We start from the raw sequence: 17910 nt of genomic DNA on the forward strand, positions 1-17910 counted from the left end.
TTCTTTCAACTTTGTTAAAACTGAAGCAAAAAAACTGGCTGCTGCAACTCAGGAAGAAGACCTGCTGGGAAAACTTGGGTTTGGCAGTATGTGTGATGTGAAATCCGCTGAGAACAGTTGCTAGACCTGAAATGTTGGGGTTTTTTTTTCTTGCAATAGCTACTGTTTTCCAGCACTTTGGTTTAATGTTTGACGAAATCAAAATGTAATCATCTAAAATTACTCCTTTTACAGATTGACTATCTTGCTTGGAGGTACACTACCTTTTGACTGTTCTTGGATAAGCTATACTTGATAACATATGATGGTTTCCCAAGCTGGGAAATGGTTTCTCTCTTTTCCACGCTCCAAGCTGGAGAATGAAGATTCTGCTTTTGATTGGCATCAGTGTCTCTAGTCTACTTGACTAATAACTATCCTCTACGTGAGGAAAGGCAACAGTTGCCTACCTTAACCAAGGTGGGCCAAATATAGCAATTCCCTTTTTACTGCTCTTGCAATCCAGGGGTGTCAAATACTGAAGGCAGCTGGAGCAAAGAAAGCTATAGGACCCGAGGTAGCATCTGCAGGATATTGTTCCAATTATTTTTCCTTTTTAACTTACATGAAATCAGCTCTCCTTCAACTATACTCTGCATGGAGTGTGGAGTCACATGTAGATCAGTGTGGCATTGACCTATTTCTAGGGAAATCTAACAGGTGACTAGTACTGATCGGGTGTATCATAATCACAGCCCATGATAGAATAAGGGGGTCACTAAATAACTCAGTTATGACTGCTCAATCATCATAAGGCTACACTGTTCATTTTTCTCAGATTGAACTGAGATAAATGGGGCAGGTGTGTGTCTTTGGGGACTGGGGAGACAGTATTTCCCATTTACAGTGGTAGTCTATAAATGTCTGCTACAAATGTAAGCTTTGGTGCTTTCCACGTCAATACTATTGGGATTGAAAATGCATAATGTGCTTTAAGTTTGCACGCACCACTCGGTCAAATGTTCTTTTCCAATTCCCCCAGTGTGCAAACTGAGAGAGTCTATTTTACAGTCTTGAGCAGGCTCTGAATGTTGATATTAGAAATGATGCTCCAAGTGATAAGGCTATCTATGGATTTGGTTATGTTCATCAGTTCTCAGGTGATGGTGGTGGTTCCCTGTGTGCATTTTGATTTTGGGCTTGAATCTTTTAATTTGGAGGATGGATGTTATCAGCTTCAGTTTGTGGATACTTGATTGCTATATGGTGGTTTTCCCAAGCTGGGAAATGGTTTCTCTCTTATCCACGTTCCATGCTGGAGGAATGAAGATTCTGCTTTTGATTGGCATCAGTGTCTCTAGTCTACTTGGCTAATAACTATCCTCTACGTGAGGAAATGCAACAGTGCCTACCTTGTCCCATGTGGGACAACTGTAACAATTTTTTTTTACTGCTCTAACAATCCAGTGCTGTCAAATACTGAGAGCAGCTGTTGCGTCAATTTGTGAAAAGCTAAAGCTGCCACCTGAATTATGTTATTGACAGGGAATCACATGATCACAGGGGAGAGGTGGGGAATTGGCTTGGGGAGGGGGTGTCAAAGTCAGGATAGTGGGGAGTGTGCCAACACCACTCAAGGAACTTGAGACCCTCCGGTTCAAAGCAGCCCCCTTGATTCATTCCTTCCATTCACTGATACTTAGCAACTGCAAGGTCTACCATCGATCAAATACTGTAGGAATTCAACAAAGCTCCTCAGACAAAATATTCCAAACCTATGACCACTCCCATCTAGAAGGACAAGGGCAGAAATACATGGTAACTCCACCCCTTACAAGTTCCCCTCTGAGCCACTTGCTGTTTTGACTTGGAACTATGTCACCGTTCTTCCCCTGTTGCTGAGTCAAAATCCTGGATTCCCTCCCAAACAGGATTGTGGGTCTACCTCCACCACATAGACAACAGCAGCAATTCAAGGCGGCAAATCATCACCACCACCTTGACAAGGGGCGTTAAGATTAGATTATCTACAGAGTGGAAACAGGCCCTTGAGCCCAACAATTCTAATTCTACCTGCCAGCACCTGGCCCATATCCCTCCAAACCCTTCCTATTCATATACCCATCCAAATACCTCTTAAATGTTGCAATTGTACCAGCCTCCACCACATCCTCTGGCAGATCATTCAATACACGTACCACCCTCTGTGTGAAAACATTGCCCCTTAGGTTGCTTTTATATCTTTCCCCTCTCACCCTAAACCTATGCTCTCTAGTTCTGAACTCCCTGACAACAGGGAAAAGACTTTGTCTATTTATCCTATCCATGCCCCTCATAATTTTTGAAACGATGAAGGGTAATATCAGGGTAGATAGAGTTAAGTTTTTTTCTGAGGGTGAAGGATTCAATAACGAGAGGTCACGCTTTCGAGGTGAGGGGTGAAAGGTTTAAGGGGGATAAATGCAGCAAGTACTTTATACAGAGGGTGGTGGGTGTCTGGAGCGCGGTGCCAGCAGAGGGGGTAGAGGCAGGCACTGTAGATTCATTTAAGATGCGTTTGAACAGTTGCACAATTAGGTGGGGATCAGAGGGATACAGATGCTTATGAATCAGGCGACAGGTTTAGACAGTAGATTTGGATTGGCTCAGGCTTGGAGGGCCTGTTCCTGGGCTGCAAATTTTCTTTGTTCTTTTGAATCCTTCTGGATGGAGGTTCTTTGTAAAATTGTCAAACTCTGGTTCAACCACATCTGGAGAGCTCAGTTCAGGTATTAATGGTGCAGCCCTGAATTTCTGAATGAACTCCAAGATAAAGAGCTGGTTAAGTGACATCAACAGTTTGCCCACAATCCTCAGGGTACAAGGTTAAGGAAGGAGTGCAATTGAAATTTTAATGAGGTTGAATGGATTTGACAGAGAAGATACAGGGGAACTGTTTCTTCACAATGGATCAACTAAAACTGAGGATGTGGAATAGGATTATAGTCTTCAAATTAGATCTGAACTGTCCGGGATAACGTTAGGATTGGATGCTTCACAGGAAGGATAGTGGATGTGCGCATACACAGGCACAAACACACAAAAATACTGTTCACAGCACAGACACGGTCCTTGACAGAAGGTAGGTACAGCTCAAGTGGCAAGGAAATGTTGACTGGGGATTTTCCTCCTGCTGCAGCCTTTACCCACCCCTGCGGATAGCAGACAAATACCTTCTGCCTGGATGGATGGCCGTTGAGGACTTGTTTTGCATTGCACTTTATCGGGATCCTCCCCTCTGACCTTACCATCCTGGGTGGTCCTTCCAGGAGGTGGAAACCTCTTGAGGTATCGCTCTCAGACTCAACAGGACACTCGAGGCTCTCCATCACAGCGAGGTGACAATCCACAGAAAGGTCAGTCAGGAGACAGAGGCAGGGAAACGCTGTTCAGATACAGATCATCCACAGAATCACAGAATTGTTATGGCACAGGAGGAGGCCATTTGGTCCATTGGACCTGCAACAGCTCTGGTTGTTTCCTTATGAACCTGTCCAGAGATGTTGTCAGACTCTTACTAAACAGGTTATTGAAACATAGAATGAGAGAAAAAAAAGGAATGGGAGTCGGCCATTCAGCCCTCCAGGCCTGCTCCACCATTCCATGTGATTGAAGCTGATCATCTAACTCAGTACCATCTCCCACTCCATCCCCATAAACTTTGATCCCTTTAGCCCTAAGAGCTGGACCGAATTCCATCTTGAAAACATTCAATGTTTTAGTCTCAATGTTTTCTGTGGCAAAGAATCCCACAGCCTCCCCACTCTCTGGGTCAAGACATTTCTCATCATCTTAGTCCTAAACAGTTTACCCAGTGTCACGAGACTGTGCCCACCCCCCGGATTCTGGACTCCCCACCATTGAGAACATAGTCTCTGCCCCATCTGCTCCTGCTACAATTGCCTTGTCCTAGCACCAATCTCCCATTTCCAACACAAAAGGCATGGAAACTGACTCCCCTTCTTCATTTAGCCCCTCTTTCAGTTGGTCACAACTTATTTTAAAAGAAAACTTGAAAACCTTTCCTAATCCAAACTTATTTCTTTCAAAAGGACACAATCTCACAGTGACCTGATTGAGATTCTGCTGAGTGACCTCCTACTGTTCCAATCACAGAATAATAATCCAGAACCTGATTCTAATCTACACCTCCGATCAGCTCTGGTTAACACATCCCCACTCTCTCATTGGGGCCTATGTTCATGGGGAATTCCTGATTGGGTGTCAGGAATTGTCAATCATCATTGGTGATACTGCTCCCTGGATGTTCCCTGGGGGATAAATACAAGAGCTTATGGGAGTGAGATTCAGGTCTGTAGTTATCTCAGTGATACTGAGCAGGAATAGTGAAGATGGCCACCCAAGTGTGTCAGAACTACCACAAGGACTGTGAGGATGCTGTTAACAAGCAGATCAACCTGGAGCTCTATTCCTCCTATGTTTACCTCTCCATGGTGAGGGTTGTGGTCTTGAAGGTTCTGTTTTAAAGTTAAGACTGTGATGTAGCTATATGGAGTACCTAGAAATTTCCTTGGTCATATGTCTGAGCAAATTGTATGTTGAGACTGTTGTCCTTGTCCCCTTCCCTGGACCCACTTGACCCTGAAACCCTGTTGAGGATGGCCCTTAAATTATAACCCTCCTTTGGGTGAGGGTCCCCAGTTTATTGTAACTCTGCACAGTGTAACCACTGGCAATTACCCTCCTGACTGCAGAGGCTAGTGATGACTTAATTCTCTTTAGCTGGTTATGACTCAACTTTATTGAAAAACTTTCTCTAAACCAAATGTATTAATTTTAAAAGTTGTCCTAATAAAGCTATTTCTGTTGAAGTAAGTTTCTAACTTTGAATGAGGAAAGGTGGTTAAATGGCACACTTTCACACATTGAAATGTGAATGATTGATTTACAAAATAGCACAGTCAAAATTCTGTGTAGAGTGGATACTTATTCAGATGGGTGAGCTTGGTAATGAGAGAGCTGACTGAGACTTCACATGTTAATCAATATGTTCACGTCCTGAGTTTCAGTTGGTGAATGACCTCACCAGCTTCCAGCATTGAGCATGAATGTTTCCAAACTGCAGTGCAGGGATGTCTAATGGCTGTCCTCAACTGGGACCTTCACAGTACTGTGCCACATTAGCACACTGCCTCCTTAAGATACAGGCCAGGGGTTGCAGTTGGGTTTTTTGATCTTCAGTTCAGGGAGATCCAAATGTCTGTTATTTGGGCCAAAAGTCACAGGAGATGACTTTCTGCTTTTGTCACTAACTTCAATTAATTGGAAGTGAATTGAAATGGTGGGATGGGTCACTTTCTGATTGAACCGTGGATGAGATTGAGATTTGCTTCCCACTTTATCTCCACTTGCAGTCCTCTTACTTTGACCGGGATGATGTTGCCCTGCGTCACTTTGCTGAGTTCTTCAAGGAGCAGTCCCATGAGGAACGGGAACACGCTGAGAAACTGATGGCATTCCAGAATAAACGTGGAGGCCGAGTACTCCTGCAGGATGTCAAGGTTGGCTACTGTAAACCTTTTGAAGGTTTATTTTGTGTGAACTCGAATTGACTGGTATCATGCAAACTTTTTATTGTCTCCAGATTTGAATAAATTGTTCACAAATACCATGCATTGAATTAAAAAAAACAACTAGTTAACACTTGTGAAACAGCAATAGACAATTGGGATGATCCAGAATACTGGAAGGAGAGCAACATTCCCATGTAAGAATGATCCACCATATAACCTCAGATGTCAATTCCAACACACCTAGTAATCTTAGTTAAAAATGGGAGAATCCATCGGGGTGGAAGGTAGCTGCATCTCCAAGATGTTTCTAATGGGCTGGTCAAAAGGATCGAAAGGGATAGAACAGTACAGCAAGGAATTACCACCATTGGTGCATATTTTTAGATACATTTGGATTATAGTATCTTCACAGTTTTACAGTAGGATCTTCTAAAATGTATTCAGCTCAAGGAACAGTGAAAGCTAAAGGGGTCAGTAAAACAATTGGCCTGGAATCCAACTCTTGCAATGTTTGGTGGAATACTGAACTGATCAGATGTAGCCTGTGATCCATCTGTCTGAGATGAGCTGTTTTTTCTCTCCTGACTTCCCTTGTTCCAGAAGCCAGAGCAGGATGAGTGGGGCAATGGTCTGGAGGCAATGCAGAGAGCTCTGCAGATGGAGAAGGATGTGAATCAGAGTCTGCTGGATCTGCACAAACTCTCCTCTGGCCACATGGACCCTCATGTGAGTTTCATATTTTTCTCTCCAAAAGTTTGGAAGGAAATCTGTTTGTTTACTCCCTGGGGGGGGACAATTCCAATTCGAATCAACCTGCCTCCTGCGGCTGAAATACTGAAGCCTTTTCAGAAGGCATCCCTGATTGTCCCCCTCCCTCCCCACAATGTGGTGGTGATGGTCATGTCTGTAATGGGATGTCACATTCAGGTGCATGGTTTGTTCCTTGAGGCTAATCTTTGTCTCCTCTTCCAGCTGTGTGACTTCCTGGAGAGGCACTACTTGGATGAGCAAGTGAAGATGATCAAGAAGCTGGGAGATCACATCACCAACCTGAAGAGACTGGGAGCCCCTGAGAATGGCCTGGGAGAGTACCTGTTTGACAGGCTCACCCTGAGCTGAGTGGGATTCAAGGACTCCATCTGTTGGACATGGTGACTTCATTCCAGTGGATGACTTTGGTTGTGCTCTGTACAAAATTAAAATAGTATTCACCATGGAACGGAGTACTGTGTGTAACTACTTCGTTTCATTGGGTTCTTGGGGTTTTGATGTTTAACAGCTGATTATTAAATCCTTTTCTCTCAACCTTGTTTCGATGATTGTCCCAATAATTTGTTCTGTTTTATTTCTGTGTAGAGGGATTTTTGGACTAAGTGAGAAATTCTCATAATTGGAAATTCCACAACAGCTTCAGCTTTTTGACTTGGAAGGAATACTCACTATCTGCCTGTGTTCACTGGAACAAGGTTACAGCAACAGCCTCTAGTCAACAGTTCGAAATCTAATCCCAGTCTAAATGTTTGATACAACTGCTATACTCTGAGCTATTCTTTCAACTTTTTTAAGACTGAAGCAAAAAACTGGCTGCCACAACTCAGGAAGAAGACCTGCTGGGAATACTTGGGTTTGGCAGTATGGATGGAGTGAAATCAGTTGAGAACAGTTGCTCGACCTGAAATATTGATTTTTTTTTTCTTCTGTATTCCAGCTATTTGGTTTAATTTTTAGATTCTGATTTAACCAATCATCTAAAATTACTCCTTTTTCACAAGAATATAAAGGTTGAATATCTTGCTTGGAGGTACACTACCTTTGACTGTTCTTGGATAAGCTATACTTGATGATTTATATGGTGGCTTTCCCAAGCTGGGAAATGATTTCTCTTTTATCCACGTTCTATTGTGGAGAATGAAGATTCTGCTTTTGATTGGCATCAGTGTCTCTAGTCTACTTGGTTAATAACTATCCTCTACGTGAGGAAATGCAGCAGTGCCAACATTGTCCCATGTGGGACAAATATAGCAATTCCATTTTTACGGCTCTTGCAATGCAGGGGTGTCAAATACTGAAGGCAGCTCGAGGACCAGAGTAGTATTTGCAGGCTTTTGTTCCAATTATTTTTCCTTTAATTTACATGAAATCAGCTCTCCTTCGATTGTACTCTGCATGGAGTGTGGAGTCACTGTGACATTGACCTATTTCTAGGGAAGTCTAACAGGTGACTAGTACTGATCGGGTGTATCATAATCACAGCCCATGATAGAATAAGGGGGTCACTAAATAACTCGGTTATGACTGCTCAATCATCATAAGGCTACACTGTTCATTTTTCTCAGATTGAACTGAGATATATGGGGCAGGTGGGTGTCTTTGGGGACTGGGGAGACAGTATTTCCCATTTCCATTGGTATTCTATAAATGTCCGCTACAAATGTAAGCTCTGATGCTTTACATGTCAATACTATTGGGATTGAAAATGCATAATGTGCTTTAAATTTGCACACACCGCTCGGTCAAATGTTCTTTTCCAATTCCCCCAGTGTGAAAACTGAGAGTCCATTTTGCAGGCTTGAGCAGGCTCTGAATGTTGATATTAGAAATGATGCTCCAAGTGATAAGGCTATCTATGGATTTGGTTATGTTCATCAGTTCTCAGGTGGTGGTGGTTCCCTGTGCATTTTGATTTTGGGCTTGAATCTTTTAATTTAAAGCAGCCACCTTTAATGATTTCATTGACAGGGAATTTCGTGATCATTGCTGGGGAATTGGCTTGGGAGAGGGACTGTCAGTCTTTATAATGGGGAGTGTACAAACACCACTCCACGATCTTGACACCCTCCACTTCAAAGCAACTCACTTCATTGGCACAATAGCCACCAACATTCATTCCTTCCACCCACTGACACTTAACTACTGCAAGGTGTACCATCTACCAAATGCTGTAGGAATTTGCCAACATGTACAAAACCCATGACCACTCCCATCTAGAAGGAAGAGGGCAAAGATACATAGCAACTCCATCCTTGCATGTTTGTCTCTGAACCACTCACCATTTTGACTCGGAAAATATATTGCTGTTCTTCCTCTGTTACTGAGTCAAAATCCTGGATTCCCTACCTAACACGATTGTGGGTCTACCTCTACCAAATGGACAACAGCAGCAATTCAAGAAGATAAATCACCACCACCTTGACAAGGGTAATTAAGGATGGGCAATAAATACTGGCCTAGCCAACAGCACCCTCAGCCAGGGAGTGAATTAAAAATAGCAAGATCTGATTACTTTCCCCAAGGAGAGGCACTGGGAGCCAGAACGGTTCATGAGATTCGTAAATGGTATCAATGCAGGGCCATCAATAAAATGATGACTCTACATCAGGTGACACATGACCATGAGAGCAGAATGTTCAAAGTTTAATGGAGTGGACGAGACTGTCAGATACAGGACACTGAGGGGAAGTGTAAAGTGATCCACTTCTGACCAAGAAAGACAATTCACAGTGTTTTATAAAAGGTGACATCTTCTGCTTGTTATCAAAACTTATGATCAAAATGAAATTATTCAGACAATCGGATAGAAATGTAGTGAACTGACATAAAAACACAAAACAAAGGAACTAATTAAATATTAGTCCTGATCTGAAAGAGGTTCAAATCCCTATGGATGGAGGTTCTTTGTGAAAGTGTCAAATTCTGGTTCAAACACATCTGGAGTGCTCAGTTCTGGTATTAATGGTGCAGCCCTGAATTTCTGAATGAACTCAGAGATAAAGAGCTGGTTAAATGACATCAACAGTTTGCCCACATTCCTCAGGGTAGAAAGTTAAGGGATGAGCATAATTGAAATGTTTATGGTGATAAATGGATTTGACAGAGTAGACAGAGGGGAACTGTTTCTTCACAATGGGTCAAATAGAACTGAGGATGTGGAATGGGATTAGAATCTTCACATTAGAACTAAACTGTCCAGGATAATGTTCGGAATGGCTTCTTCACACGAAGGATAGTGAATCCACACACACATGCACAAGCACACAAAATTACAGCTCACAACACTGACACGGTGCTTCACAGAAGGTAGAGCCAGCTCAAGTGGCAAGGAAATGTTAATTTGTGATCTCCCTCCTGCTGTAGCCTTTACCCACCCCCGTGGTTAGCAGACAAATATCTTCTGCCTGGATGCATGGCCGTTGAGGATTTGATTTGCATTGCACTTTATCTGATCCTCCCCTCTGACCTTACCATCCTGGGTGGCCCTGCCAGGAGGTGGAAACTCTTGACGTATCGCTCTCAGACTCAACGGGACACACGAGGCTCTCCATCACAGCGAGGTGACAATCCACAGAAAGGTCAGTCAGGAGATAGAGGCAGGGAAACACTGTTCAGATGCAGATCATCTTCCCATTCTCCATCCAACATTTTGATCCCTTTCACCCTAAGAGCTGTACCTAACTCCTTCTTGGAAACATTCAATCTTTTCGTCTCAATGTTTTCTGTGGCAGAGAATTCCACAGCCTCCCCACTCTCTGGGTGAAGACATTTCTCCTCATCTCAGGTCTAAACAGCTTATCCCGTGTCACTGCACTGTCACCTCACACCCACCACCACCAACTCTGAACTCCCCGCCATTGAAAACTGCACATCTTTCTCACCCATTTCCAACAGAACAAGCAGAGAAACTGACTCCCCTTAGAAGATAGAAGATAGAACATAGAACAATACAGCGCAGAACAGGCCCTTCGGCCCACGATGTTGTGCCGAACTTCTATCCTAGATTAGGCACCCATCCATGTACCTATCCAAATGCCGCTTAAAGGTCGCCAATGATTCTGACTCTACCACTCCCTCGGGCAGCACGTTCCATGCCCCCACCACTCTCTGGGTAAAGAACCCACCCCTGACATTTCCCCTATACCTTCCACCCTTCACCTTAAATTTATGTCCCCTTGTAACACTCTGTTGTACCCGGGGAAAAAGTTTCAGACTGTCTACTCTATCTATTCCTCTGATCATCTTATAAACCTCTATCAAGTCACCCCTCATCCTTCGCCGTTCCAACGAGAAAAGGCCGAGAACTCTCAACCTATCCTCGTACGACCTATTCTCCATTCCAGGCAACATCCTGGTAAATCTTCTCGGCACCCTCTCCAAAGCTTCCACATCTTTCCTAAAGTGAGGCGACCAGAACTGCACACAGTACTCCAAATGTGGCCTAACCAAGGTCCTGTACAGCTGCAACATCACTTCACGACTCTTGAATTCAATCCCTCTGCTAATGAACGATAATACTCCATAGGCCTTCTTACAAACTCTATCCACCTGAGTGGCAACTTTCAAAAATCTATGAACATAGACCCCAAGATCCCTCTGTTCCTCCACCTGAGTAAGAACCCTACCATTAACCCTGTATTCCGCATTCTTATTTGTTCTTCCAAAATGGACAACCTCACACTTGGCAGGGTTGAACTCCATCTGCCACTCCTCAACCCAGCTCTGCATCATATCTAAGTCCCTTTGCAAACGACAAATGCCCTCCTCACTGTCCACAACTCCACCTATCTTCGTATCATCTGCAAGTTTACTGACCCACCCTTCGACTCCCTCATCCAAGTCATTAATAAAAATTACAAACAGCAGAGGACCCAGAACTGATCCCTGCGGAACTCCACTTTTAACTGGGCTCCAGGCAGAATATTTACCATCTACCACCACTCTCTGACTTCGACCGGTTAGCCAGTTTTCTATCCAATTGGCCAAATTTCCCTCTATCCCATGCCTCCTGACTTTCCGCATAAGCCTACCATGGGGAACCTTATCAAATACCTTACTAAAATCCATGTACACTACATCCACTGCTCTACCCTCATCCACATGCTTGGTCACCTCCTCGAAGAATTCAATAAGACTTGTAAGGCAAGACTTATCCCTCACAAATCCGTGCTGGCTGTCCCTAATCAAGCAGTGTCTTTCCAGATACTCATGAATCCTATCTCTCAGTACCCTTTCCATTACTTTGCCTACCACAGAAGTAAGACTAACTGGCCTGAAATTCCCGGGGTTATCCCGATTCCCTTTTTTGAACAGGGGCACAACATTCGCTACTCTCCAGTCCCCTGGGACCACCCCTGTTGACAGTGAAGACGAGAAGATCATTGCCAACGGTACTGCAATTTCCTCTCTTGCTTCCCACATAATCCTAGGATATATCCCGTCAGGCCTGGGGGACTTGTCTATCCTCAAGTTGTTCAAAATGTCCAACACATCTTCCTTCCTAACAAGTATCTCTTCTAGCTTACCAGTCCGTTTCACACTCTCCTCTTCAACAATACGGTCCCTCTCGTTCGTAAATACTGAAGAGAAGTACTTGTTCAAGACTTCTCCTATCTCTTCCGAATCAATACACAATCTCCCACTACTGTCCTTGATCGGACCTACCCTCGTTCTCGTCATTCCCAGGTTTCTCACATACGCATAAAATGCCTTGGGGTTATCCTTGATCCTATCTGCCAAGGATTTTTCATGCCCTCTCTTAGCTCTCCTAATCCCTTTCTTCAGGTCCCTTCTGGCTATCCTGTATCCTTCCACTGCTCTGTCTGAACCCTGTTTCCTCAACCTTATGTAAGCCCCCTTCTTCCTCTTTACTAGACATTCAACCTCCCTCGTCAACCAAAGCTCCCTCACATGACCATCTCTTCCCTGCCTGATAGGTACATACATATCAAGGACACGTCGTATCTGCTCTTTGAAAAAGTTCCACATTTCCACCACATCCTTCCCTGACAGCCTATGCTCCCAACGTATGCTCCTCAAATCCTGTCTTACAGCATCGTAATTTCCCTTCCCCCAATTGTAAAATCTACCTTGTTGTGCGCACCTATCTCTCTCCATAACCAAGGTGAAAGTCACAGAATTGTGGTCACCATCACCAAAATGTTCACCCACTAACAAGCCCATCACTTGTCCTGGTTCATTACCGAGTACCAAATCCAATATGGCCTCCCCTCTGGTTGGACAATCTACATACTGCGTTAGAAAAGCTTCCCGGACACACTGCACAAACACCGCCCCATCCAATCTACTTGATCTAAAGAGCTTCCAATCAATATTTGGGAAGTTGAAATCGCCCATGACTACGACCCTGTGGCTTCGGCACCTTTCCAAAATCAGTTTCCCAATCTGTTTCTCCACATCTCTGCTGCTATTGGGGGGCCTATAGTAAACACCCAACAAGGTGACTGCACCTTTCCTATTTCTGACTTCAGCCCATACTACCTCCAGAGGCAGGTCCCCCTCGATCTGTCTTTCTGCAGCCGTTATACCATTTCTAATTAGCAATGCCACCCCCCCCTCCTTTTTTACCACCCTCCCTAATCTTACTGAAACATCTGTAACCAGGAACCTCCAACAGCCATTCCTGTCCCTCATCTATCCATGTTTCCGTGATGGCCACAACATCGTAGTCCCAGGTACCGATCCACGCCTTAAGTTCACCCACCTTATTTCTGATACTCCTTGCGTTGAAGTATACGCATTTGAGCCCATCTCTGTGTCCGCAAGTATTCCCTGTCAGTGCTACCTTCTCCACAGCCTCACGACATTCTTGGACATCCTGAAAAACAACTAACCTACTTGCTGGACTACAAGTCTGGATCCCATCCCCCTGCCAAATTAGTTTAAACCCCCCTGAAGAGTGCTAGCAAACCTACCCCCCAGGATATTGGTGCCCTTCTGGTTCAGGTGCAACCCGTCCTGTTTGTACAGGTCCTACCTTCCCCAGAATGCAGTCCAATTGTCCAAATACCTGAAGCCCTCCCTCCTACACCATCCTTGCAGCCACGTGTTCAACTGCACTCTCTCCCTATTCTTTGCCTCACTGTCACGTAGCACTGGCAACAACCCAGAGATGACAACTCTGTCTGTCCTAGCTTTTAGCTTCCAGCCTAACTCCCTGAGCTCCTGAATGACCTCCCCACCCCTCTTCCTACCTATGTCGTTGGTGCCAATGTGTACCACGACTTCTGGCTACACACCCTCCCCCTTAAGGATTCTGAAGACACGGTCCGAGACGTCTCGGACCCTGGCACCCGGGAGGCAACAAACCATCCGAGAGTCTCACCCATGTCCACAGAACCGCCTGTCAGTCCTTCTAACTAGAGATTCTCCTATAACTAGCGCTCTCCTCCTCTCCCCCTTTCCTTTTTGAGTCTCAGAGCCAGACCTCACGCCACAGACCCCTTCACTGCAGCTTACACCTGCAAGGCTGTCCCCCCCAACAGTTTCCAAAGCTGTATACTTATTGTTGAGGGGAACGACCACAGGGGATCCCTGCACTGCCTGCTTCTTCCCCTTCCCACCTCTAACTGTTACCCAGCTACCTCTGTTCTCTGGCGTAACTATGTCCCTGTAGCTTCTATCGATCACTCTCTCAGCCTCTCGAATAATCCTCAGTTCATCCAGCTCCAGTTCCACTTCCCTAACTCGTTCGGTGAGGAGCAGGATCTGACTGCATTTCCTGCAGACGAAGTCGGCAGGAGTATCGGTGGTCGCACCCACTCAAATACTAATCACTTACCTTCCCGCCCAGCTCTGCGCTCCAACCTCACTTCCGCCCAGCTCGCGCCGCTCTCTGCGGTGAAAGGTCTCCCGGGTTCGCTTTTACTCGGCCGCTGCTCCCACTCAAATGACCGTTGGTGTTAAAGGGTGAGTATTTATACTCACTGTTCTCCTTCCCGGCTGCCCCTCTGCTTGCTGTCACTTCCTCTGCTGCTCCCGCTCTTTCCGTGAAGAGAGAGAGAAAAAAAAACACCGCTGCCCGCTTCAGGTAAGTAATTTTAAAACAAACTATCTTACCTTAGCTGTAGTCTCCTGGGTTCACTTTTACTCGGCCGCTGCTCCCACTCAAATGACCCTTCTTCCTTGAGCCCCTATTGTAATTGGTCACAACAAACTTTATTTTAAAAGAATACTTGAAAACCTTTCATCATCCAAATCTATTTCTTTCAAAAGGACACAAACTCACCGTGACCTGACTGCAGAGGCTGGTGTTGTCTTAATTCTCTTTTTAGTTTATAGTCTGTTCAGGATATTGGTTTGGCTACTGTTTGAATTTTGTGTTCAATGCTGGTCTCCCTCCTATTGGAAAGATGTTGTGAAATGTTTGAAAGGGTTCAGAAAAGATTTACAAGGATGTTGCCTGGGATGGAGGATTTGAGCTATTGGAAGAGGCTGAACAGGCTGGGACTGTTTTTCCCTGGAGTGTTGGAGGCTGAGGGGTGACCTCAAGTTAATAGAATCATGTGGGGAATGGATAGGATTGACAAAGTCATTTCACTGTGGTATGGAAGCCCAGAACTAGAAGGCATAGGTTTAGGGTGAGAGGGGAATGACATGAGACCCAAGGGGCAATTTTTCCACTCTGGGTAGTATGTGTATGGAATGAGTTGCCAGAGGAAGTGGTGGAGGCTAGTACAATGGCAACATTTAACAGCCATCTGGATAGGTGTATGAATAGGAAGGGTTTGGAGGCATACAGGCAGGTGGGACTAGATTGGGTTGGGATATCTGGATGGGGTAATGAGGTTGGACCGAAGTTTGTTTACGTGCTGTACATCTGACTCCATAACTAATCTCTTTTTCAAAAAACTTTCTCTAAACCAAATGTATTGAATTTAAAAGCTGCCCAAATGAAGCTGTTGTCTTTTGTTGAAGATGAAGTGAGTTTGGTTATTGTCAGGAAAGGTGATTAAATGGGTCTCTTTTTTTCACCTGAAATGTGAATGATCTAAAAATAGCACAGTCCAGATTCTGTGCAGAGTAGATCATAGGACAGTGTGGTTATTCAGGTGGGTGAGGTTGGTAATCGGGGAACTGAGTGAGATTTCTGCCTGTTAGTCATGTTCACGTCCTGTGTTAGTTGGTCAATGATCTCTAGCATCCAGTAGTGAGCAGGAATGTTCCTAACCTGCAGTGCAGAGATACCTAATGGTTGTCTCCAATAAGGACCTTCTCGATACTCTGCCACACTAGCACACTGCCTCCCTAAGATACAGGCCAGGGGTTGCAGTTGGTGTTTTTTTTTCAGATTCTCATTTCTGGGAGGTCAAAATGTCTGCTATTCAGATCACAATTGACAGATGACATTCTGCTTTTGTCACTCACTTCAATTAATTGGAAGGGAATTGAAATGGTGGATGGGTCACTTTCTGATTTTGTGCCAAGGATGAAAGTAATGCTTTCTTCCCACTTTATCTCCACTTGCAGTCCTCTTACTTTGACCGGGATGATGTTGCCCTGCGTCACTTTGCTGAGTTCTTCAAGGAGCAGTCCCATGAGGAACGGGAACACGCTGAGAAACTGATGGTATTCCAGAATAAACGTGGAGGCCGAGTCCTCCTGCAGGATGTCAAGGTTAGCTTCTGTAAACTTTGGAGATTCCAGTGTTTTGTGTGAATTCCAATTGACTGGTATCAGTCAAATCTGTTGAGCCTCAAGACTGAATAAATGCTATATGAATTGGAGATTGTCTTGGTGAGCTAGGCACTGAATTGGAGACTATTTTGCACTTGTGAAACAGCAATAGGTAATTGGGATGATCCAGAATACTGGATGGAGAGAATCATTCTCTTGTCAGAATGATATACTATATAACCTCAGCTATCAATTCCAACGCCCCTCTTCAGTGGTAAGAATGAGAATCCATAGGGGTAGAAGGTAGCAGCATCTCCAAGATGTTTCTAATGGGCTGATCAAAAGGGATAGAACAGTAAAGCGAGGAATTACATTTGGATTATACCTCTTCAAAATGTGCTTTCACAGTATGGTATGCTTCTAAATTTTAAGCTCTGGGAACAGTGACATCTCAAGGAGTCAGTAAAATGTAACTCTTTGGAATAATGGAATGATCTGATGTAGCCTGTGATCCATCTGTCTGAGATGAGCTGTTTTTTTTCTCTCCTGACTTCCCTTGTTCCAGAAGCCAGAGCAGGATGAGTGGGGCAATGGTCTGGAGGCAATGCAGAGAGCTCTGCAGATGGAGAAGGATGTGAACCAGAGTCTGCTGGATCTGCACAAACTCTCCTCTGGTCACACTGACCCTCATGTGAGTTTCTCATTTTTTTTTTCTCTCTCCAAAAGTTTGGAAGGAATCTGTTTACTCCCTGGGGGGACAATTCCAAATCTAATCTACCTGCCTCCTACAGGCTGAAATCCAGAAGGCATCCCTGATTGTCCCCCTCCCTCCCCACAATGTGGTGGTGATGGTCATGTCTGTAATGGGATGTCACATTCAGGTGCATGGTTTGTTCCTTGAGGCTAATCTTTGTCTCCTCTTCCAGCTGTGTGACTTCCTGGAGAGGCACTACTTGGATGAGCAAGTGAAGATGATCAAGAAGCTGGGAGATCACATCACCAACCTGAAGAGACTGGGAGCCCCTGAGAATGGCCTGGGAGAGTACCTGTTTGACAGGCTCACCCTGAGCTGAGTGGGATTCAAGGACTCCATTTGTTGGACATGGTGACTTCATTCGAGTGGATGACTTTGGTTGTGCTCTGTACAAAATTAAAATAGTGTTCACCATGGAACTGAGTACTGTGTGTAACTACTTAGTTTCATTGGGTTCTTGGGGTTTTGATGTTTAACAGCTGATTATTAAATCCTTTTCTCTCAACCTTGTTTCGATGATTGTCCCAATAATTTGTTCTGTTTTATTTCTGTGTAGAGCGATTTTTGGACTAAGTGAGAAATTCTTATAATTGGAAATTCCACAACAGCTTAAGCTTTTTAGCTTGTAAGGAATACTCACTAATTGCCTGTGCTCACTGGAACAAGGTTACAGCAACAGCCTCTAGTCAATAGTTTGAAATCTAATCCCAGTCCAAATGTTTGACACAACTGCTATACTCTGAGCAATTCTTTCAACTTTTTTAAAACTGAAGCAAATAACTGGCTGCTGCAACTCAGGAAGAAGACCTGCTGGGAAAACTTGGGTTTGGCAGTATGTGTGATGTGAAATCAGTTGAGAACAGTTGCTAGACCTGAAATATTGATTTTTTTTTTCTTGCAATACCTACTGTTTTCCAGCTATTTGGTTTGATGTTTAGATTCTGATTGGTTAAATCATCTAAAATTAATCCTCTTACAAGAATATAAAGATTGAATATCTTGCTTGGAGGTACACTACCTTTTGACTGTTCTTGGATAAGCTATACTTGTTTATTTATGGTGGTTTTCCGAAGCTGGGAAATGGTTTCTCTCTTATCCATGTTCTATGGTGGAGAATGAAGATTCTGGTTTTTGATTGGCATCAGTGTCTCTAGTCTGGTTGGCTAATAACTATACTCTGTGAGGAAATGCAACAGT

At 44.2% G+C, this 17910-nt stretch overlaps 1 protein-coding gene across 1 annotated transcript; it reads left to right on the forward strand.

Moving 5' to 3' along the window:
• The first annotated feature begins 4370 nt into the window (after positions 1–4370).
• Positions 4371–17053, forward strand: LOC140489009 (ferritin, higher subunit-like). Its single transcript, XM_072588239.1, has 6 exons — positions 4371–4472; positions 5394–5540; positions 6153–6278; positions 15813–15959; positions 16525–16650; positions 16886–17053. Exons 1-6 carry the CDS (start codon positions 4371–4373, stop codon positions 17030–17032), a joined length of 795 nt encoding a protein of 264 aa, XP_072444340.1. The 3' UTR covers positions 17033–17053.
• Positions 17054–17910: the final 857 nt, after the last annotated feature.

This window comes from Chiloscyllium punctatum, chromosome 18, assembly GCF_047496795.1.
Source record: "Chiloscyllium punctatum isolate Juve2018m chromosome 18, sChiPun1.3, whole genome shotgun sequence".
NCBI lineage: Eukaryota > Metazoa > Chordata > Chondrichthyes > Orectolobiformes > Hemiscylliidae > Chiloscyllium > Chiloscyllium punctatum.